This window comes from Camelina sativa, chromosome 4 (genome assembly GCF_030686135.1).
Source record: "Camelina sativa cultivar CO46 ecotype springtype chromosome 4, ASM3068613v1".
NCBI classification, from domain to species: domain Eukaryota; kingdom Viridiplantae; phylum Streptophyta; class Magnoliopsida; order Brassicales; family Brassicaceae; genus Camelina; species Camelina sativa.
This window is the reverse complement of record NC_141883.1, coordinates 18,945,814-18,968,021: the sequence shown is the minus strand read 5'-3', so window position 1 is coordinate 18,968,021 and position 22,208 is coordinate 18,945,814. Positions and strand designations below refer to the sequence as shown.

At 40.6% G+C, this 22,208-nt stretch overlaps 2 protein-coding genes and 1 long non-coding RNA gene across 3 annotated transcripts; 2 read left to right on the top strand and 1 right to left on the bottom strand.

The window, feature by feature from the left end:
• Positions 1-945: 945 nt before the first annotated feature.
• Positions 946-2,798, top strand: LOC104780553 (pentatricopeptide repeat-containing protein At3g47530). Its single transcript, XM_010505051.3, has one exon. The coding sequence runs from the start codon at positions 1,002-1,004 to the stop codon at positions 2,769-2,771; it is 1,770 nt and encodes a 589-aa protein (XP_010503353.1). The 5' UTR covers positions 946-1,001; the 3' UTR covers positions 2,772-2,798.
• A 583-nt stretch (positions 2,799-3,381) lies between these two features.
• On the top strand, positions 3,382-4,123 carry LOC104780552 (uncharacterized). Its single transcript, XR_766774.2, has 2 exons — positions 3,382-3,493; positions 3,639-4,123. It is a non-coding gene; the product is annotated as an uncharacterized LOC104780552 (long non-coding RNA).
• LOC104780551 (malate dehydrogenase, chloroplastic) lies at positions 3,939-6,116 on the bottom strand. The gene is made up of 2 exons (XM_010505050.3): positions 5,764-6,116; positions 3,939-5,488 (listed from the first exon to the last, which is right to left on the bottom strand). Exon 2 carries the CDS (start codon positions 5,467-5,469, stop codon positions 4,246-4,248), a length of 1,224 nt encoding a protein of 407 aa, XP_010503352.1. The 5' UTR covers positions 5,470-5,488; positions 5,764-6,116; the 3' UTR covers positions 3,939-4,245.
• Positions 6,117-22,208: the final 16,092 nt, after the last annotated feature.

Here is a 22,208-nt window from a genome sequence, read left to right as displayed (position 1 = left end):
TTTGAATATTTATAATATTTGAATCTTTTAAAAGTTTTAATAATTTTAATATTTTAAACATTTCAACTACATCTAAAGTTTCAATATTGTTAATAATTTAACCTTTTTAAAATATTATAATATTTGAAACTTTTACAAAGTTTTAATTTGCTATAATAAACCAAATAAAACTTTTAAATTTGGACGCTTGATAAATCAAGCTTCCTGTTCATTCGTAGTTGCAAGGATATTAGTCTTATTTATAATGGTTTTCATCCATGTCTTAACTTTTCTAGACGATGTGGGACGTTATACATACACTTATTTATTAATATTATAATATAGAAATTTTACATAATTTCAATAATGTTAAATATTGAGATAACTGATCTTGATTGGTCATTTAAAAATCTTAATATAGACAATTCCTAAAATTTTAATAAATATTAATAAGTGAGTTAGATAATCCTTATTGGCTGTTTTAAATCCTATGTGGATAGCTTAGATGCTTCCTTTTATTTAGTATAGATTTGTGGGTTTTTAGATGAAGCTTGCATTTTGTAATTATATACATCAGCAAAAATGATCTAATTTGCATATCCATAACTTCAGCTTTTTGTAAACTTATAGATATATATTAACTGTCACAAAATTAGATATATACATTTTGTTTTGTGACGGCATACAATATATATTGAAATATCAGTTGATGTAATAACAATAGATTAATTATGTAGTAATTATTAAAGTGATACAAAAAAAATTAAGGATGGATTTCCCCAAAAAATTGAAGTTAAATTATTTATTTATTTTACCAAACATAATTATCATATAAAACCAAAAGCTATCAAAACAATTTGTTATAGTTTCTTTTAAAAACAAAATTTTCTCAAATTAAACCATAGTTTCTCTGTAAAAATTAAATCATCATAAATAATTTATAGTTAATTTAAAATGGTTACCTCAAACACAAATCTGATTCTTCTTCACTCGTTTGGGTATACCTCAAACACATATCGACTATGTTGAAGTCTATAAGTAGCAGCGACGATCACCTTATCTCTCTGATCGGATCTTCCACCGGAAAACTCCATCTCCGGCAGATTCACGCCTTCTTACTCCGCACTTCCCTAATCAGAAACTCCGACGTTTTCCACCATTTTCTCTCTCGTCTCGCTCTCTCTCTCGTTCCTCGTGACATCAATTACTCATGCCGAGTTTACTCCCAGAGATTGAACCCAACTCTCTCACACAGCAACACCATGATCAGAGCTTTCTCTCTCAGCCAAACACCAAGCGAAGGGTTCCGCTTGTTCAGAGCTCTCAGACGAAACAGCTCTCTCCCAGCTAACCCACTCTCGTCGTCTTTTGCTCTCAAGTGTTGCATCAAATCAAATGACTTAACCGGCGGTTTGCAGATTCACGGGAAGATTTACAGTGATGGGTTTCTCTCGGATAGTCTTCTCTTGACGACTCTGATGGATCTTTACTCAATTTCTGAAAACAGCACTGATGCATGTAAAGTGTTCGACGAAATTCCCCAGAGAGATACCGTTTCTTGGAACGTGTTGGTTTCGTGTTATCTACGGAACAAACGTACACGAGACGTTCTTGTTTTGTTTGATAAGATGAAGAACGAGGTCGATGGCTGTGTAAAACCCGACGGTGTAACATGCTTATTGGCTTTACAAGCTTGCGCTAACTTAGGCGCGTTGGATTTTGGTAAACAAGTTCATGCTTTTATCGATGAAAACGGACTTGGCCGTGCTTTGAACCTGAGCAACACTCTGGTTTCGATGTACTCACGTTGCGGGTCTATGGATAAGGCTTACGAAGTCTTTAATCGAATGCGTGAAAGAAACGTTGTCTCGTGGACAGCTATGATCTCGGGTTTAGCCATGAACGGATTTGGAAAAGAAGCTATTGAAGTGTTCAACGAAATGTTAAAGTTTGGAATCTCTCCAGAGGAACAGACACTCACGGGTTTGTTGTCTGCGTGTAGCCACTCCGGTTTGGTCGATGAAGGAATGATGTTTTTCGATAGAATGAAGAGTGGTGAGTTTAAGGTAAAGCCAAATGTACATCACTATGGTTGTATTGTTGACCTCTTGGGACGTGCTCGTCTACTTGATAAAGCCTACAGTCTCATAAAGTCAATGGAGGTGAAACCTGACTCCACCATCTGGCGTACGCTGCTCGGGGCTTGTAGAGTACATGGAAATGTGGAACTTGGGGAACGTGTGATCTCTCATCTTATCGAACTCAAAGCCGAAGAAGCTGGAGATTACGTTCTGTTACTCAACACATACTCTTCGGTTGGGAAATGGGAGAGAGTGACTGAGTTGAGGTCGTTGATGAAGGAGAAAAGAATCCAGACCAAACCAGGATGCAGCGCGATCGAGCTACAAGGAACCGTTCATGAGTTTATAGTAGACGATGTTTCGCATCCGCGCAAGGAAGAAATATATAAAAAGCTTGCGGAAATCAATCAGCAGCTGAAGATTGCGGGTTACGTGGCGGAGATCACATCGGAACTGCACAATCTTGATTCAGAAGAAGCAAAGGGATACGCTTTGACATACCATAGCGAGAAGCTAGCTATTGCCTTTGGAATCCTGGTGACTCCACCAGGAACAACCATTAGAGTGACCAAGAATCTTAGAACTTGTGTAGATTGCCATAATTTTGCAAAGTTTGTATCTGATGTTTATGATCGTGTCGTGATCGTTAGAGACCGTTCCCGATTTCATCATTTTAAAAGCGGCTCTTGCTCTTGTAATGAATTTTGGTGATGATTCAAAAGGTTTGTTTCAATGTCATGTCTCAGATCTTCAGGCTTAATACATTCTTTATGTTATGAAACAAGCTCATAACTTATATGTTGATTGAAATAATGTCACACATTTTGTATGGTGATGATGTGTTTTACGTACGCTTAATCTATTTGCTTTTTTTTTTGTCAAACATGTATTTGCTTATTTGTGCAAAGTTCTTGTCAAAAGCTTTTTATGAGAGAGCACGTGGTCTTGCTTAATGCATCTGTCTTTTTTCTGGAATGAAGCTCAGAATGTCAAAATGTTACAAGCTTCCTCTAACAAAATGATAATATTTACATAACTTATATAGAATATAACGACCGTAAATCAAAACGAATGGTTAAAAATGCCGAAAAGTGGTAAGTTTTCAAATATCGATCATTTGGAGATTCTCGAGAATGAGTAACTAATTTTTTTTTTTTTTTTTTTTGTGCAAACGAGCGAGTATATTTCTCTTCAACATCAATTTTATAGAATATGATGAAGGAAACAAAACTAGCCAGTTAAAAACAGATTTTTTGGGACCACCCTACAAAAATAGTTGGAGACTTCTATATATATGTGTACTTTACATGTAAAGTTTTCTACTATAACACAATAAAACGTTTCTTTAAAAGAAAAAAAAATTACAATGTCATCATCCAAAATTGTCATAGTTTGTATCATCCTCGTTTCACTTGCTAATCTTCATGAATGTAGTAAGTCATTTGTATATATATATAGTTTACATTTTGCCCATCATTATTTGTTGTGCCCATCATTAATCATAACTAGTTAGTTACCAATATATATATTATCCTCCATAGTATTTTTTAAATGTGTAATTTTTATCTTTATATATAGGTTTATTTAAAAGTGACAAGCCATTGACCAATCCGTTCACAGGAGAAAGGACAGGAAAACCACCATGCAAACCAGGAAAAAAAAACTATTTTGTCTGCACTTACAATGCAAACATTGATTATCTAGAAGATGTCAGAAGCTGTTGGCTCCTTTGCCCAAAAAGCTAATTTGACCCAACACCTCCTTTTCAAGGATTTATAAAATTTGAAGACCATTTTAAACACCAATTTTTTTCTTTAATATATAAATAGTAAATAATCATGTTACTACACTAAACAAAATTATACATACACCTTAGTATTGCTTCGTAACTTTTAAACTCTTTTATTTACTCTATATTTTATGTCTGTAGTATCATTTAAAAGTGAGCCTTGCTCCTGTAATGATTTTTTGGTGATAGATAAATTCATAAAAATCTGCTTCAGTGCCATGTATCAAAATCCTCAAAATGAAGCTAATACATTCTTTATTCTACAACAAGAAAATGTCTCGCCGATGCAAGAAATATGAAAAACAAAACAAAACTCGAAATGATCAGAAGACCAATGTTTTATCAGCTTCTTTGAAGAATGTTTTCTTTTTTTTTTCCAATGAAATCACAACAGATCTAGTTAGCTGCAGCGGCAGCTGGTTTGTTTGCAAATGCGACACCCTTCTCAATGCTAGCTTTCAGTTCTGGTTTAAGAGCTTCTAGTGCTTTCTGCTCGTACTCAGTCAATCCCTGAAGGTCTGACTCAATCACAGCTTCAAGTCCATTCTTCCCAAGCTTGATACGTGATGCAAAGAAAGGAAGATCAGTAAGAGTCGACTCCACATACGAACACTCGTAGACATCCCCGTCTCCATCAAGAGCACGGAGAGACGACTCAACAAATCTTGCAGCAGCATATGCCATTGACAAAGTAGCCGAACCTGCACCTGCCTTAGCATCCACGACCTCAGTTCCAGCGTTCTGAATCCTAACAGTCAGCTGCTGGATTTCTTCATCGGTAAAGTTGGCAGAGGGCTTGGTTTTTGAAAGAAGAGGCAAAATGGTGATTCCAGCATGTCCACCGATAACAGGAACATCCACATCTATAAGCTTAAGGTTCTTTTTCTGAGAAACAAAAGTGTTAGCCCTCACAACATCCAAGGTAGTGACACCAAAGAGTTTCTTAGGATCATAAACACCTTTCTTTTTCAAGACTTCAGCAGCAATGGGTACAGTAGAGTTAACAGGGTTACTAATAATATGGATGAAAGCATTAGGACAGTTATCAGCAACAGCCTCAACCAGAGATTTCACAATACCAGCATTGATGTTGAAAAGATCATCACGGGTCATACCAGGTTTCCTAGGTACACCAGCAGGGATAACCACAACGTTGACATCTTTCAAACAATCAGCTAACTCAGAAGGACCAGTGAAATCACGAACTTGAGAAGGAGTATTACAGTGACTCAAATCAGCAGCAACACCTTTAACATTAGCGATATCGTAAAGATGAAGGGTAGATACCAACGGAGACATCTTGATGAGTAGTGACAAAGGCTGACCAATACCACCAGCAGCACCAAGAACAGCTACTTTGTAAGAAGCATTGATCTTGAATCCGTAAGGCTTCTTGTCAGAGGTTTGAGCTTTGGTTACAGAACCGCGAAGAGTCTTGGTCAAGGAAGAAGAAGAATCAGATCCAGAGATGAGTGAGGTTGATCTAAGACCGGTGAAACTAGGGACTGAGTTAAAGTTCACAGCTTGTGCCCTAGACTGTGGTGTAAAGGAGCTGGCTTTAGAGGAGTAAGAAGATCCAATAGAAAACAAAGAAGCTGATGTTGCTGTTGCTGCTGCCATTGTTTTTGTTCTGTTTTATCTGTTTTCACAAAAAAAAAAAAAACTTGTTCATACCTAATTAACATATTTACAGGGGAGACAGATCTATCTATAAGCGAATTCAAGCAAATAAATCGAAACCCTAATCGAAGAGAGACGTGAACCAGATTGAAACATCTCTAAAGGAGAACTCAGCTACTTATAAGAACAAAAGATTCAGAGGAGCAAATCGTAAGAATCAAAGAATGGATTAACCCAGTTCTAAAAATCAAATCTTTTTATTAAAAACGAAAACGAATTGAGAAATAAACTAACCTTGGAGAAAGCTTCTTGACCTGAAAAACCAAAACGCGAGAGAGAGAGAGAGAGAGAGAGAGAGAGAGAGAGAGAGAAGGATTAAAGAATTTGCTCTGTTCGCTGTAGAGCTCAGTGAAGAAGAAGAAGAGAAATGGGATTAGGTGACACGATGGAGGAATCAGGAAACAATCTTTTATTTATTTTTTTAAAAAGGAAATTAAAAAGAAAAAGAAAAATATAATGTAATTAAACAAAATTGTAGATCTTTGTTTTGGATGTCTCGTTGGATCCGCCAAGAGGTGTCTCCGTGATACGAATATACGATATTGAGTCACTTGACTGTGTCCTTTAGTAGAGTTCGGACGACTGACAGCCAAAACGCTGCGTTAACCTTATTATTATCCCCACGTGCTCTTTTTCTCTCAACTACTTTTTTTCCTAGTGTGATGATACTTTGGACGTCAATGGTGTCGGTCGACTCACTATCGTTGTTGGTGATTTTGGTTAATTGATTATTATTCACAAGTATGCCACTATATAGTACAGTATATAACTAGGCCAGTCCACTATCCCACGTAGGAGCAATGGGGTTGGAGTCAAATAAGTAATAACTATATATCTTTGGGGAATTTGGATAGGAATAGGATGGTAACAAGAGTTGATTCTTAGCAAGATAGCTTGAAGTCTAAAAAGTTTGGATTACAAACTGAAACAGGAGTAGATTTACTGATTAGTTTTTCCGTGACCGTTTTCTTTTTCTTTTTCAAAACTTTTTTCTTTAGTTTTAGATCTACTTTTTAGTTTGGCTTAGATCTTCATCGTGGGTCTGGATTACAAACTGAAATAGGAGTGAGGCAAGTTTTCTTCTCCGTCATCGGCGTGGTGTGGATTATCCGGCAGACGTTGCGGTTGTGGCTCTTTTTTCGGCAGACGAAAGACTTTGGTTCTAGTTTTTCCGGGTTGGAAGATGCTATTGGAAATGCAGAGAAGTCTTTCACGGCTCAACCGCCTGGTTGGAGGCTGCGGCAGCGATGGAAGACAATTGCGCATTGGTGGATTTCCTGATGAGTGTTTTGGTGGTTAACGGTAGATCTTTTTCAAGATATATTAGATGCCTTTCATGGAATATGGCTGTTGAAAAGTTTTTTTGACTCTGCACCTCTCTCTAGCTTCCGTGTTATTGCTTCTACTGGACTGGATCTGAACATTGCTTTGTTTGGGAAGGTTTTCCAGTTCATGGCTTTTAGAGATCAAGGGCTTGGATCTGAGTATTTCGTTTTGCTAGGTAGGGGATTCGATATTCATTGGGTGGCAGAGAGTTAGATAATTAATCTATTCCGAAAAGCATTTGACGGGTCTGACTTGTCGTTGGTGACGGCTCTGAGACGGGATTCAAATACTCCGGTTAAAGAATCTGATCCGGCGAAAATATCATAAAGCTGTGGGCATTGTATTTGTCGGTGCTAGTAGATCTGGTTGTCTGCCTCTGTTTAACCGTCTGAATCTAACTTGTTTTTCTACTCTTGTTTGCCAAAATTTTCTTTGTATTTTGTAGCTGTTGATGGTTTGTAATTTCAGGCCAAATGCCCATTTGAGAAGGCCATAAATAAAACGGTTTTAATTGTTGAAAAAAAAAATATATATATATATATAGCTTCAAGTCGTATATCTGGGTTGCTTCTTACAAAATGATGTAAAACTTAAAACCGATGGGAGGATAAACCTGAGGAACACTACACAGTCTTTACAAGTCACAACTTTTTCTATGCGATATTGATGTTCATATATTTTACCATGTTTTCCCTTAGTTTATTCACATCTTTTGCATCTTTTGCTAGCCATTTTCATCATTATTGTGTAGCTTTAGGACTAATCATGCATTAGAGTTTAGTTGCATTGCATTTGCATCTTTTCATGCATAAACAGGTGATTTTGGAGCTTAAGGAGCATGGAAACAATCCTGAGGAGAAGTGAAGCAATCTTGAAGGGAAAGCAAGAGAGTTAAGGCTGAAGAACCAAGGTCTAGAGTCCAACTCGACCAAGCACTCGACCGAGTGGGTAGATGGACTCGACCGAGTGGAGTGTGCACGAGAGAAGCCAGCTCGACCATGGACTCGACCGAGCACTGGTCGAGTTGACCGAGCCGTTGACTACTTTGACTTTTTCTATTTTTAGGGCTTCCACCTCCTCACCTATATAAGGCCTTGTACCTGCAGCCACCAAAGTGTGCAACTTTTTAGATATTCCCTAAACCTAGTTTTTACCTTTTTTAGTTTTATTCCTTTTGCATTTTTATTTTCAAGATCTTGTACTTCCTAAAAAAAGAAGACTAGATTCTTATATTTTGTTGGTTCTATAACTTTCAAGATATTGAGAATTTGAGTTTCATCCTTTCATCAATATTGAAGATCTTTGTTTAATCTTTCTAATAATGCAAGTTTCAATATTTTCTGGGTTTTTGACTTTGATCATCATGTATTGTTGTGAGTAGTTTCCTTAGGATCTTGAGGATGGGTTAGGATGGATTGATCTTGTGGTTTGTGTGACTTGGTCAAGCTTGATTGTTGTAGATCTCTTCTAGGGTAGATGATCTTAATGCTGATTCTATATCTGAGAGGGTAGAGTCTGATTTCAAGCTTCTTAGCATCACACCAATGTTTAGAAAGCATAGATAAGGCTAGATCTAGAGCTTACCATTAGGCTTGCTAAGAGATTAGAGGTCTTGTTTGGTTTGAGATGTATTGCTTAATGCCTGCTTGTGTAGATTCTTTACTGTGTGAGAACAAGTCTAGAATTGCATAGGTTTGATTGTTTCTTGACCATGAGAGTGGGAGAAACTTGTCTTAGATTAATATGTCTAGAGGTTAGCTCAAAGTTTGCTTGAGATTTGTTGACCAAGTTAGATAACCACAATGATTAGTCCATCCCATGAATCCATCCTCAGGACCTTCTTTGTTTATTGAAATCTTAGTCTTAATCCTGTTGCTTGCTTGTTGTTTGATTGGATTTAGCATTACTCTGTTTTTATTACATTGCTCTGTTTCTGCGTCTAGTCTAGCTCGACCACCCACTCGACCTACACTCGGTCGAGTGCTGCTCGAGTTCATCCCCAGAACTCTGTGTCTATGATTTGTGTTTGTCTTGTTTCATTCATGTTTCATTCCAGTTGCATACATTTAGTTTTCAGTTCAATACTTATCTTGCATTAGTTCATTAGTAGTAGTCTCTGTTTCTGTTCTTGCTTTATCACTGTTTCAATCATTCAGTTTCATTTGCATCTAGTTGTTAGTTCTTGTAGTTTATTTTCTGCATTTTACATTTTCTTCCTAGGATTGTTAGTGACAAACAATCTTTACATTTGTCTTAACTTAGATTCATATGCATATCTTAATTGTTCACAAACACTCATTTAGGATTGATACCTCTTGTACTGCAATAGCATAAGGGGAATTGAAACACCCATCCATCATTCCATTCATATCTCACCATTGCATACATCATCATTCACACCACAACATAAATCTTGTTTCAATTTGGCGTCGTTGCCCATTTGAGTGTGTTTTTGTGACATTTAGGATCCATATTTGTCTAAGATTAAGTTCTTTTATACGCTTGTGAGGTTGCTGTACTCGAATCTTCTGTTTCTGGGTTGAAGTTCCATTTCAGGTACCACTCGACCAGTCACTCGACCACCACTCGACCGAGTCGTGATCGAGCACCTGCTCGAGCCAGAAGCCGGATCTCTATAACCATCATTTTCCAGTCGACTTGACCTCCTACTTGAGCCTGTGCTCAGTCGCTTGCCTAGCAAAAATCGTTTGTGTCTGTTAATGCACACAAGGTCTAAAGGAAAGGACAATCTTCTTAATCTTCTTAGGCTTTTTGACAACATCAACAACAAGACCAAGAGTTTAGGAGCTAAGCAAAGGAGAGTTGTTCAGCAACAACAAGAGGTTATAGTAGTTATGGATCACCAGGATCAGATTCAGAGACCAAGGAACATTGGTGCTGGAGATGCACCCAACACTCACAACCAAAGAGCTGGCATTGTGCCACCAACTGTTGCCAACAACAACTTTGAGATCAAGAGTGGATTGATCTCAATGATTCAGGCCAATAAATTCCATGGATTGCCTATGGAGGATCCACTAGATCATCTTGATGAGTTTGACAGAATCTGTGGTCTTACCAAGATCAATGGAGTAAGTGAAGATGGTTTCAAGCTGAGGTTGTTCCCTTTTGTTCCTGGCCTTGGTTAGTCTGAAACCCTGGTGGGGGACACAACTGGGGCTGGAACACCTGTTGCTGTTGTTTGGGGACATAGTTTTGGTGCTGTTGAGGTTGTTGAGGAGGGTAGACTTGATCTTGTGGGTTGGCCACATTTGTGCTCCTATAGGACAGATTATTGTTCCTAAACCCTCCTTGGTTATAACCCTTGAAACCTCCTTGGTTTTGCATATAGCATAACTCAGTAAACTCATTCTCTCCCTCTTGAGCTGGAGGCTCCTCTTCACTAACAAAGTGAATAGACTTTTGCTGACTTAGCAAGATCCTATCAAGCTTTTCATTCACCATTTTCAGATCCTTCTTGTACTTGTCTTCTTGATCAGTTGAGGATGACCTTATGGTTCTGTCCAACCAACCAACCAACTCCCTGGAAAAGCTGTCCAAAATCCAAGGGAGTTCACAGCCAAAGCCATTCAGGTTCATGAGGAAGAAGCCACTGAGGACAGTGCAGTTCAAGTTTGGGGGAATTCATTAGTTACTGAAGCCCCAAGTGATGTTTGTAACAAGCAATTGGAGCTCGCACCTGAGCTCGACCATGGACTCGAGCAGCCACTCGACCGAGTGCGTGCTCGAGTGGTCGATCGAGCTGGACAGTCCGAGGCTGACAAACCTGCCAAGTACATTCCTCCTGCCTACAAGCCTCCACTACCTTTCCCAGGATGTTTCAAAGCACAAAAGATTAAGGAGCTTAGGGAAATCATTGAGAGAAAGGAGATGATGGCTAGGCAACAAGAAGAAGAGAGGGTTTCAAAGGAAGAAGCTGTGGTTGAGGAAGTGTTGGCCATACAAGAGATCACCATTTCTTACCAAGAAGAAGAGAGAGGACCTGCCTTGGAACAGTATGATCCATATCCTCTCTACAAAGACTTTTTGCTTGACTTGTCAAATAAGAAGGCTGAAGCTCAAGATGAGAAGGATCTTGAGGACCTTGGAGGAGTTATCATTCCAATCAAGCTTAAGGATCCATGTCCATTTTATCTGCCTTGCACACTTAGCTATCTTCACTACAACCAATGCCTTTGTGATTTGGGAGCTTCAACAAGTGTCATGCCATATTCCATAGCTCAAAAGCTTGGGAGAACTGACTTCAAATCTACTAGACTCCATGTGTGCCTAGCTGATGGGACAAATAGAGAGGTAGTTGGGAGGTTAGAGAATGTCCCAATCAAGATAGGAAGAGCAAGGATCCACACTGACTTTGTGGTGATAGAGATGGACAAGGAGCCTGAAGATCCAATCTTACTAGGGAGGCCATTCTTAGCTACTGTTGGAGCAGTTATTGATGTCAAGGAAGGTCTTGTGACCTTGAACATTGCTGAAGATGTAGTTATGAAGTTCAATATCTACAATCCAACCAAACTTCCCACCATTGATGACCAGCCTTTTACTATCAAGGACAAAGGTGGTCAAGAAGGGTTAAGTGATAAGGCAACTCCAAAAGCTGAGCTCCCACTTCAAGAGGATTCTGTGGAAAAGCTTAAGAGGTCAGTTCAAGAGTTGACTATTATGGTTGAGGATCTTCAAGTAAAGCTGAACAAGAGGTCTTTGAGGAAAGCAAGACCAAGGCTCAAAATCAAGAAGAAATATGGTTTGTGTGCTAAGGGTGAGGTGATCAAGGATCAACTTCACAGTGACCAAGAGGTTCCAGGGAGGATTTCATCACCTCCTTGGTATCTAGATCAAGTCTAAGAAGGAAATCAAAGTCAAGCTTAGTGACTTTAAACAAGCTCACTAGGGAGGAAGTCCCTAAGGTATCCTTTGTAAATATGGTTTAATTTGTTAGTAGTTTTGATGTGTTTTCTTTTATGTTTTTGTTGGACAGGCTTTTTATTAAGAATGTAGTTGGGTAAGAAGAGATTTGGACTTGGGCAAGAGGTTCGCAAGCCCACTCGACCAGGCCACGAGAAGTACTCGATCGAGCTGGGTAAGGATTAAGGCCCATTTGGTTTTCAAAGCCTCTAGGACGATCGAGTGGAGGGAGAAAAGGAAGAAAAATTTTGAAACTTCAAATTGGTCAAGGAGCTCGACCACGTGCTGGTCGAGTGTGGGGTCGAGTGGTAGCCAAAAAGCAGGTCAAAGATTCCCATTTCAAATTTGAATGGTATGGACGCTCCACCCTTGTCTCCTTGTCCCCTTAGCTTCTTTATATACTCCTAGCACGAGATCACACCTCTCACACTCTCTCATTTGCTCAAAATATCTAAATTCAAGCTTTAAAGTCTCTCTCAAGTTCATCTTTGGCTCAAAGCTTAGTTCTTTCTAGTTTTTGGGTCACTAACCTATTAACCTTAAGCTTTGAGTTTATTCCTCTCAGTTTTTGTTCAAAAATGTCTTCCAAGATCACTAAGAAGTCCAAGCAAGCAGCTGCAATCTCTAAGGGTCGTCATGATGTTGATTTAGAATCAAGAGAGGGTGCTGGAAGGTCCACTCGACGTCCCACTCGAGCATGTACTCGACCGAGTGGCCGTCCGAGTGATCGACCGAGCCAGCGTGCGAGTTCCAGAAACCCAGCTGTTGAGGAAGATCCTGAGAGAACTGAATCAGAGGAGGAAAGGGAGCCAACACTCAATGAGTTTATGAGGAGAGCAAGGGCCAAAGGAAAGAGGCCAGCTGTTGAGGTTGAACAAGAGGGGAGTGAAAGTGAGAGTGAGGAAGAAGAAAGTGAGGAAGAAGAACTAATGGATGATGGAGAAGCTGAGTCTTGTGGATTGTCAAAGAAGCAGCTTTATGATGCTTTCATGAGGATGGAGTTCTTGGGAAAAAGATATCCACATAAGGAGACCATGGAGAAGCTTGCCATTGATGAAGATGTGGAGTGTCTCTTTGAGAAGAGCAGCCTTACCAAGTTCATGGGGCTTTGTATGGAGGGGTATAGAGAGGAAAGCTGTGAGTTCCTAGCCACTGTCAAGCTGCACACATATGTGAGGAAGGATGCTGTAGTAGGAGCTGGTCACATTTCTTTCACAATCAAAGGAAAGAAGCATGAGCTCTCAATGAAGAAGCTGGCTGATGTGTTTGGTTTTGAGGTTGGGAGCAATAGGAGCTTGATGGTTCCAAGAGAAGAACTGTATGCTGTGTGGGAAACCATTGGGGATACAAGCTCTACTCATCCTCCAACTCCAAGAGCTCAAGGATTAGGAGCCCAGTCTTGAGGTACTACCACAAAGCTCTTGCCAACACCTTCTTTGCTAGGAAGGAAACTGGAAACATCAATGAGGGAGAGCTAAAGATAATTGACTTGGCTCTCAATGGAGTTCTTCTTCAAGCAAGGAATGGAACCATCATCCTTGGTAGCACTGTGGAGACTGATCTTGCAATGGTGCTGATAGACCATATGATATATTTGAGAAGTTGGGTAGGCAAGCTTGAGAACAAGGGTTCAAGAGGAGCACTTACCATTGGAGGCATCATTACTCCAATTCTTCAAGCTGCTAACATTCCACTTAGAGGAGAAGGGGTCTCACCAAGATGGATTGATTCCAGCTACCTAACCTCTACACTCATCCTAGCCAAGGAGATGCATCAAGGAAACCATATCTTTAACTTTGAGCTGCCAACAGTTGGGAAGAAACAAGTGATCCTACCGAACAAAGAGCTTACTACCATTCAAGAAGGAGCCAACATTGATTTTTGGCCAGCTGATGAGTACTTATTTGATGGAGTAGTACAGCCTAGAGTTGATGCAGCTGGAGATGTAGAAATGGGTGATGGAGAGGAGCAGTTCTACTTTGAGAACTATGAGCCCAATCCAAGGGATAGTAGAGGAGTGAGAGAGCATAGCAAGAGGTTGACATTGCTGCAAAAGTGGAACAAATGGCATGGGAAGAGGTTTGACAAGCTCAAGAAGAAGGTGACCAACATGGCTAAGTCCATTAGAGGCCTGAAGAAGGAAGTTGCTGACTTGAAGAGTGGAAACTCTTCACCAACTCCATCAAGCCCTTTGAGGAGGAGTGGCTCAACTAGAGCACTTTCAAGAGTTGCAAACCCTGTGGAACCAGCTAGGGCTTCAATGTATGAGCCAAATCAGAGGAAGAGGAGCTCAAGTACCCGAGAACAACAGTTTTTGAGGCACTCGACCGGGTCACTCGAGCACCCACTCGACCGAGCACCTTGGAGACACTCGACCGAGTTCCAGCCTAGACCACCATTTGGCTTCCCACCTCCAGCTGCTTATCCAGGCTATCCAGGTTACACCCCCATACCACCCCACTACTTTATGGATCCAGCACAATACCATCAGTACCAGCAGTACCAGACTCAAGATATGGAGACTCGCGGTCCAGCTCGACCCCCCCACTCGGACATGCACTCGACCGAGTCACGGTCGATTGGCATTGTCGAGCTGCCCGAATCACCTTCCTCCAGTCACCAGCAGGACCCCAGCTACAACTTTGATAGTATGCAGGAGGATGTGGACAGCTTCTTCTCCAATCCTTGAGGTAACATTATCACCTTACCATTGTACATACCATAGCATTTCATATGTTGTGTTTTGTTTTAACTCTTGAATCCTCAAGCAAATTTCTTTCACACAAGGGACTGTGTGATTTAAGTTTGGGGGAGGGTTTGAGATAGCATTTGATGTTGTGTTTTGTTTTCTTATTTCAAATTTTTATCATCATCATGTTAGCACTTGCATAATCATCTAAGGCATAGGAAAACCATAAAAATTTGAAAATTTTTTGCAAAAATCTTTATAAAAAAAAGAGTGTTCATGTAGTTTGCATTGCATAATTAAGTATTTTGTTTATCATATAGGACTGTTTGCATTAGGGATCTATGATGAGTTTTTCCTTGTTAGCTTGCTTAATTCACTAGACTAGGATCAATGCCCAAGTTAATAGTACTTTGATGCTAGTTGAGTGGTTAGAAGCATAAGATTGAACCAACCCTTGAATTCCTGAATTGTATTTGGTCTAAATTGAAGCATGTTGTGATTTGATGTCATTTCCTATCTATAAGAACCTAATATTGACTTTCAATTATCAATGTGTGCATTGCTTTAAACTCATGGATAACATATACATATTTGGATCATCTTCTTCCTTTTTACCACTCTTGTTGATCCAAGTAGCTGATTTCACTTTTAAATCAGTTTCCCTACCCCTAACCAAACCTTCTTTCAAGCCATGTTTATTCTTGTGTGTGTGAGGCCTATTTTTGGGATTGAGCTTGGTAGAAAGTGTTAGGTTTGAACTGACAAGAGTAAAACCTTGTGTAGTTCTAGTTTGCATTTTTCAAACTAGATAGGACTAGGTGGTTCACTTGTTGGGTTTGGGACTTGGCTGTCATGAAAAGAAAAGAGGAAAAAGAGAAAGAAAAGGTTAGAGTCTTTAGGAGGGGGATGTGTTTAAGTAAATTTAAAGTCTAGTGAAAGAATGGGAAGAATAAGGTTATCTAAGATGGTTCTAGTTAAAGAAAAGAAAAGCAAGCAAAGTGAAGTTTAGCAAAAAGCTTATATGTCTTAAGAATAAAAAGAAAAGAGAACCATAACAATAAAAAAAAAAAAAAAAAAAAAAAAAAAAAAAAAAAAAATTCCCATTCCACTAGAAAGATCAATTAAGAAACCTCTCCTAAGACTTTAAAACCAAAAGAGAAAAGGGTGAAAAAGAAGAAAAGAAGTTAAAGGGTAGCACTAGGATCATTTGGGTTTAGATTGATAGGATAAACACTTTGGGTACCTTTGGGTAGACAAGGCTTTATTCTTGTATGTGTCTAAGTGTTCTTACCTTTAGCATTCTTCTAAAGCTCAATCCATTTTTTTTTATGAGAGAACCTTGATATTGATAAGCCCTACTCTAAAAAGAGACCATCATTATCTCTAAACCTTTTACTGCCAAGCCAAATGAGTTTAAGCATTGCATAGAATTGATTCATGTTCTTGATTAATGAATGTTAAAGGAAATGGTTGATTTGAATGCATGTGGATGTCTAAAGCTCAAATCAGTGAAGGTTGTGATATGCTTGTCTAAAGTTTTTAGGTATAGCTCATTCAACTTGCATCATAGTACTAGTAACTTGGACATTGATTCTAGATAGTCTATTTGCAAGCTTTAGGAGCTGAGATCCCACTTTCAAACCTCATCTACCTTCTTATGTCTTGTTTATTTGCTTGAGGGCAAGCAAAGACTAAGTTTGGGGGTGTTGATGTTCATATATTTTACCATGTTTTCCCTTAGTTTATTCACATCTTTTGCATCGTTTGCTAGCCATTTTCATCATTATTGTGTAGCTTTAGGACTAATCATGCATTAGAGTTTAGTTGCATTGCATTTGCATCTTTTCATGCATAAACAGGTGATTTTGGAGCTTAAGGAGCATGGAAACAATCCTGAGGAGAAGTGAAGCAATCTTGAAGGGAAAGCAAGAGAGTTAAGGCTGAAGAACCAAGGTCTAGAGTCCAACTCGACCAAGCACTCGACCGAGTGGGTAGATGGACTCGACCGAGTGGAGTGTGCACGAGAGAAGCCAGCTCGACCATGGACTCGACCGAGCACTGGTCGAGTTGACCGAGCCGTTGACTACTTTGACTTTTTCTATTTTTAGGGCTTCCACCTCCTCACCTATATAAGGCCTTGTACCTGCAGCCACCAAAGTGTGCAACTTTTTAGATATTCCCTAAACCTAGTTTTTACCTTTTTTAGTTTTATTCCTTTTGCATTTTTATTTTCAAGATCTTGTACTTCCTAAAAAAAGAAGACTAGATTCTTATATTTTGTTGGTTCTATAACTTTCAAGATATTGAGAATTTGAGTTTCATCCTTTCATCAATATTGAAGATCTTTGTTTAATCTTTCTAATAATGCAAGTTTCAATATTTTCTGGGTTTTTGACTTTGATCATCATGTATTGTTGTGAGTAGTTTCCTTAGGATCTTGAGGATGGGTTAGGATGGATTGATCTTGTGGTTTGTGTGACTTGGTCAAGCTTGATTGTTGTAGATCTCTTCTAGGGTAGATGATCTTAATGCTGATTCTATATCTGAGAGGGTAGAGTCTGATTTCAAGCTTCTTAGCATCACACCAATGTTTAGGAAGCATAGATAAGGCTAGATCTAGAGCTTACCATTAGGCTTGCTAAGAGATTAGAGGTCTTGTTTGGTTTGAGATGTATTGCTTAATGCCTGCTTGTGTAGATTCTTTACTGTGTGAGAACAAGTCTAGAATTGCATAGGTTTGATTGTTTCTTGACCATGAGAGTGGGAGAAACTTGTCTTAGATTAATATGTCTAGAGGTTAGCTCAAAGTTTGCTTGAGATTTGTTGACCAAGTTAGATAACCACAATGATTAGTCCATCCCATGAATCCATCCTCAGGACCTTCTTTGTTTATTGAAATCTTAGTCTTAATCCTGTTGCTTGCTTGTTGTTTGATTGGATTTAGCATTACTCTGTTTTTATTACATTGCTCTGTTTCTGCGTCTAGTCTAGCTCGACCACCCACTCGACCTACACTCGGTCGAGTGCTGCTCGAGTTCATCCCCAGAACTCTGTGTCTATGATTTGTGTTTGTCTTGTTTCATTCATGTTTCATTCCAGTTGCATACATTTAGTTTTCAGTTCAATACTTATCTTGCATTAGTTCATTAGTAGTAGTCTCTGTTTCTGTTCTTGCTTTATCACTGTTTCAATCATTCAGTTTCATTTGCATCTAGTTGTTAGTTCTTGTAGTTTATTTTCTGCATTTTACATTTTCTTCCTAGGATTGTTAGTGACAAACAATCTTTACATTTGTCTTAACTTAGATTCATATGCATATCTTAATTGTTCACAAACACTCATTTAGGATTGATACCTCTTGTACTGCAATAGCATAAGGGGAATTGAAACACCCATCCATCATTCCATTCATATCTCACCATTGCATACATCATCATTCACACCACAACATAAATCTTGTTTCAGATATGCAACATAGTGATACGTATGAGGCAAGGCACCCACCGGTTCTGTTCCAGTATCGAACAAGGCTCAAGGCCCAAGAAGAATCCAACAAGTGAGGAAGAACCTAGAAGCAGTGAGGTGTCCTGTTGACTGAAAGGATCAGGAGGACTGTCTACCTTGGTTAGTAATAAAGTAATTGTAGTTAAGAAATGCTAGCTGGCGTGATTACTGTATTGAGTCACAACGGTTACTAGAGCTAATAAGACAAAGTAGTATAAAGTAGAAGGTGAGGGAGAGAGAGGGATATCTAGATTCTGGATCTTGTTTTGAAGGGGGAGGGAGAGAATCCGTAAGTTCTCTCACAATATTGTATTCCGATATCTCTTTAATAAAGAAGTGTTCATTACAATCTGTTCTTACAAGTTTGAGTAGCTAATATCTATCAAATTGGTATCAGAGCAGTCAATCTTGGGAAAGCAAGCGAGAGATGACGAAGAAGATGGAGGAGCTAGAAAAAGCAGTCGAGCACCTTCAACACGACGTTAAGAAAATCTCTGACCTGGAAACCGAAGTTAAGGAAATGAGAAAAAAAATGGAGAAGCTTGACGTTATGGAGAAGCAGATGGGGAAGTTAGACGCGTAGGAGATAATCCAGAAACGTTTGTTTGGAGAGGGACAGCCGACGTGGGTAACCGGAGACAACCAACCTACCGACGTTAACCCCAACACAACAGACGTGGTTCAATGCCTCTTTACACCCACTCCAACCCTTGTTCCTCAAGAAGCAAAGAGCGACATTCAGGAAAAGGGCGAACCTTTGACCAGAAAGATTGAGATTCCGCTGTTTGATGGTGAGAACGAAGTGTGGGTTCAACGCGTGGAACAATACTTCGAAATGGAGGAATATTCAGAAGGCGAGAAACTCAGAGCAGTTCGTATGTGTTTCGACGGCGAAGCTCTGACATGGTATCGATGGGAACGCGACCGGAACCCATTTACGAGTTGGGAGCAGATGAAGGAAAAGGTATTGGATAATTTCTCTGTTCCGCACGACTTAACGGCAGGGAAACGCTTGTTGCTGTTGCGTCAGGAGGAGTCCACTGGACAATACTGTAAGGACTTCATTGCCTTCGCCACCAACGCTCCAGAGGTATCGGAGAAGGTGTTGGAACTGGCGTTTATGATTGGGCTTAAACCAAAAATTCGAGCTGGAGTGAAGATGCTAGAGCCTCGAAACTTGAAGTGGATAATGAGCCTGCCCAGGAAGGTAGAAGGGTGGTCCGACGAGACCTCACCGGAAAGATCGAGGGAGAATAGAAGAGGTACGGTGACAAGATCTGGTGGTGAGAAGGTGACACCGCGAGGCGGTCAACACTCGGGTGCTAGTCAACAGTACTACGACGGGGTAATTTTGTCCGTGCACAAAACTAATAATCTTCCCAACAAACAAACGTCGTCGTCTCGACAAGGGGAGAACACTAAACCTAGTCAACCCAAGTCAAATGAGAACAAGCGATTCCCTTACCGGCGATTGACTGACTCAGAGGCGAACGAGAGAAGGGCCAAGGGGCTATGCTTCAGATGCGACGAACGCTTCCACGTGGGTCACCGTGATGGTTGTAAGTGATGAGACAGGAGACGCGGAATGTTTCTACGATGTGGAAGAAGAAACATTTGACGCAGTCACAGGGGAAGTGGCGGAATGCGCGGTTCTCTCATTGGGCTCAGCGGCCGGAATATCATCGCCACGAACCATGAAGTTACGAGGAGTCATTCAGACAGAGGAGGTGACTATTTTGATAGACAGCGGAGCCTCCCACAACTTCATCTCTACTCGCTTGGTTCATCGACTGGGAATCGTGTTTCGGGGGACCCAGGAATACGGAATTCGAATGGGAACAGGGATAATGGTCCACGGAACAGGAATCTGTCAGGCCGTAAGGTCGTACTCCCTGGATACAGTCTGATTACGAGTTTCTTGCCCATAGATCTAGGTGGTGTGGATGTAATCCTAGGAATGCAGTGGTTAGTAACCCTAGGGGAAACACGGGTTAACTGGAAGGAGCAGGTGATGTCATTTTGGGCTAACGAACGACCAGTAATCTTGAAAGGAGACCACAATCTCTCAAACGCGGCCATATCTCTCATGGCATTGTGGAGGATACTTAAGGAGGAAGGAGAAGGGTTGATGGTTGAATATAATGAACTAGACAAGGAAGACAAGGAGGGGGACTGTTCAAGCGAGTTCAGGCAGCTCCTAAAGGAGTTTCAAGATGTATTCGACGAGCCAAGGGGATTACCTCCCTCAAGAGGCAAGGAGAACTCCATCAAGCTTAAAACGGACGCAGAACCCGTGAGTGTGCGACCATTTAGGTACCCGCATGCTCAGAAGGAAGAGATCGAGAAACAAATCTCCATCATGCTGACAGCAGAGATCATTAGAGAAAGTAGGAGCCTTTTCTCTAGCCCGGTTTTACTGGTCAAAAAGAAAGATGGAAGCTGGAGGTTCTGCGTAGATTATAGGTCTCTCAACAAGGCGACCATTCCGGATAGCTACCCTATACCGATGATCGATCAACTGTTGGACGAGTTTCAGGGTGCATTCATCTTCTCTAAGCTAGACCTAAGGTCAGGATACCATCAGATCCTGGTCAAGGTAGAGGATGTGCACAAAACGTGTTCCGTTCACACGATGGACACTACGAGTTCCTCGTGATGCCGTTTGGGCTCACCAACGCTCCAACCACATTCCAGTCCCTTATGAATGATGTCTTCAGACCCTTTCTGCGGAAGTTTGTTTTGGTATTCTTCGACGATATACTAATCTACAGCAAATCCGTATTGGAGCACCAGAAGCATCTGAAAATTGTGTTGAGTGTATTACAACAGCACCAACTGTTCGCCAACAGAAAGAAATGTCAGTTTGGTAGCCAGCAAGTCGAGTATTTGGGGCATGTTATCTCTGCAAAGGGGGTGGCTGCCGATCCAAGCAAGCTCCGAGCAATGACAGAGTGGGAAGAACCAAACAACATCAAGACCCTGAGAGGGTTTCTGGGGTTAACACGTTACTATCGCAAGTTTGTAATGGGGTATGGGGACATTGCACGACTCCTAACGGAGATGTTGCGAAAGGACAAGTTCATATGGACGGAGAGAGCAAGAGAGGCTTTCAACAAGCTTAAGACAGCCATGACAACGGTTCTGGTCTTGGCACTTCTGGACTTTAAAGAGATGTTTGTGGTGGAGTCTGATGCCTCGGGTGTAGGTCTGGGGGCAGTATTGCTGCAGAAAGTGAAACCCCTGGCCTACTACAGTCACTCTCTAACAGATAGGCAACACCTCAAGTCAGTATACGAGAGAGAATTGATGGTCATCGTCTTTGCCGTTCAAAAATGGAGACAATATCTACTAGGGAGGAAGTTCGTGGTGAGAACGGACCAGAAGAGTCTGAAGTTCCTGTTGGAGCAGAGGGAGATTAACATGGACTATCAGCGTTGGCTTTCCAAGTTACTGGGGTTTGACTTCGATATTCAATACAAACCTGGGCTCGAGAACAAGACCGCTGACACTCTCTCTCACAAGGAAGTGGTTCCAACCCTGTTTGCAATGTCGGTACCTGCAGCAATACAGCTAGAAGAGATTTGCTCGGAGGTGGACAGAGACGAAGAGCTTCAGAAGATTATAAGGGAGATCTCTACCAATGCTGACTCGCACCCGGAGTTTTCGCTGGTGAACGAGCGTTTGCTTAGGCAAGGTAGACTGGTTATTCCCAAATCCTCTGCAGTCATTGGGTTGATTCTGCAAGAGTTCCATGATGGGAAAATGGGTGGACATGGAGGGGTACTCAAGACGCAGAAAAGGATTGGTGACATGTTTTACTGGTCAGGTATGATGCAGGACATCAGACAGTACGTTGCTGCATGTCAGGTTTGCCAGAGGTACAAGTACTCAACCTTCGCCCCGGGAGGACTACTACAACCCTTGGCTATTCCAAAAAAAATATGGGAAGACGTGACCATGGATTTTGTCGAAGGGCTTCCCAAGTCAGGAGGAAATAACGCGATCTTAGTGGTGTTGGACCGGTTGTCCAAATATGCACATTTCTTACGGTTGAAGCACCCATTCACAGTCACAGACGTAGCAAACCTGTTCGTGCAAGAGGTCATCAAGTTACACGGGTTCCCTCGGTCCATTGTCTCTGATAGGGACAAGGTGTTCACTAGCCAGTTTTGGAAGGAGTTGTTCAAACTAGCATGAACTAAGCTATGCTTTAGTACAGCTTACCATTCCCAGT

Excerpts from the sequence above, each read along its gene's own strand:
- LOC104780553 (XM_010505051.3), top strand. The coding sequence starts at position 1,002 with ATGTTGAAGTCTATAAGTAGCAGCGACGATCACCTTATCTCTCTGATC.
- LOC104780551 (XM_010505050.3), bottom strand. The coding sequence starts at position 5,469 with ATGGCAGCAGCAACAGCAACATCAGCTTCTTTGTTTTCTATTGGATCT.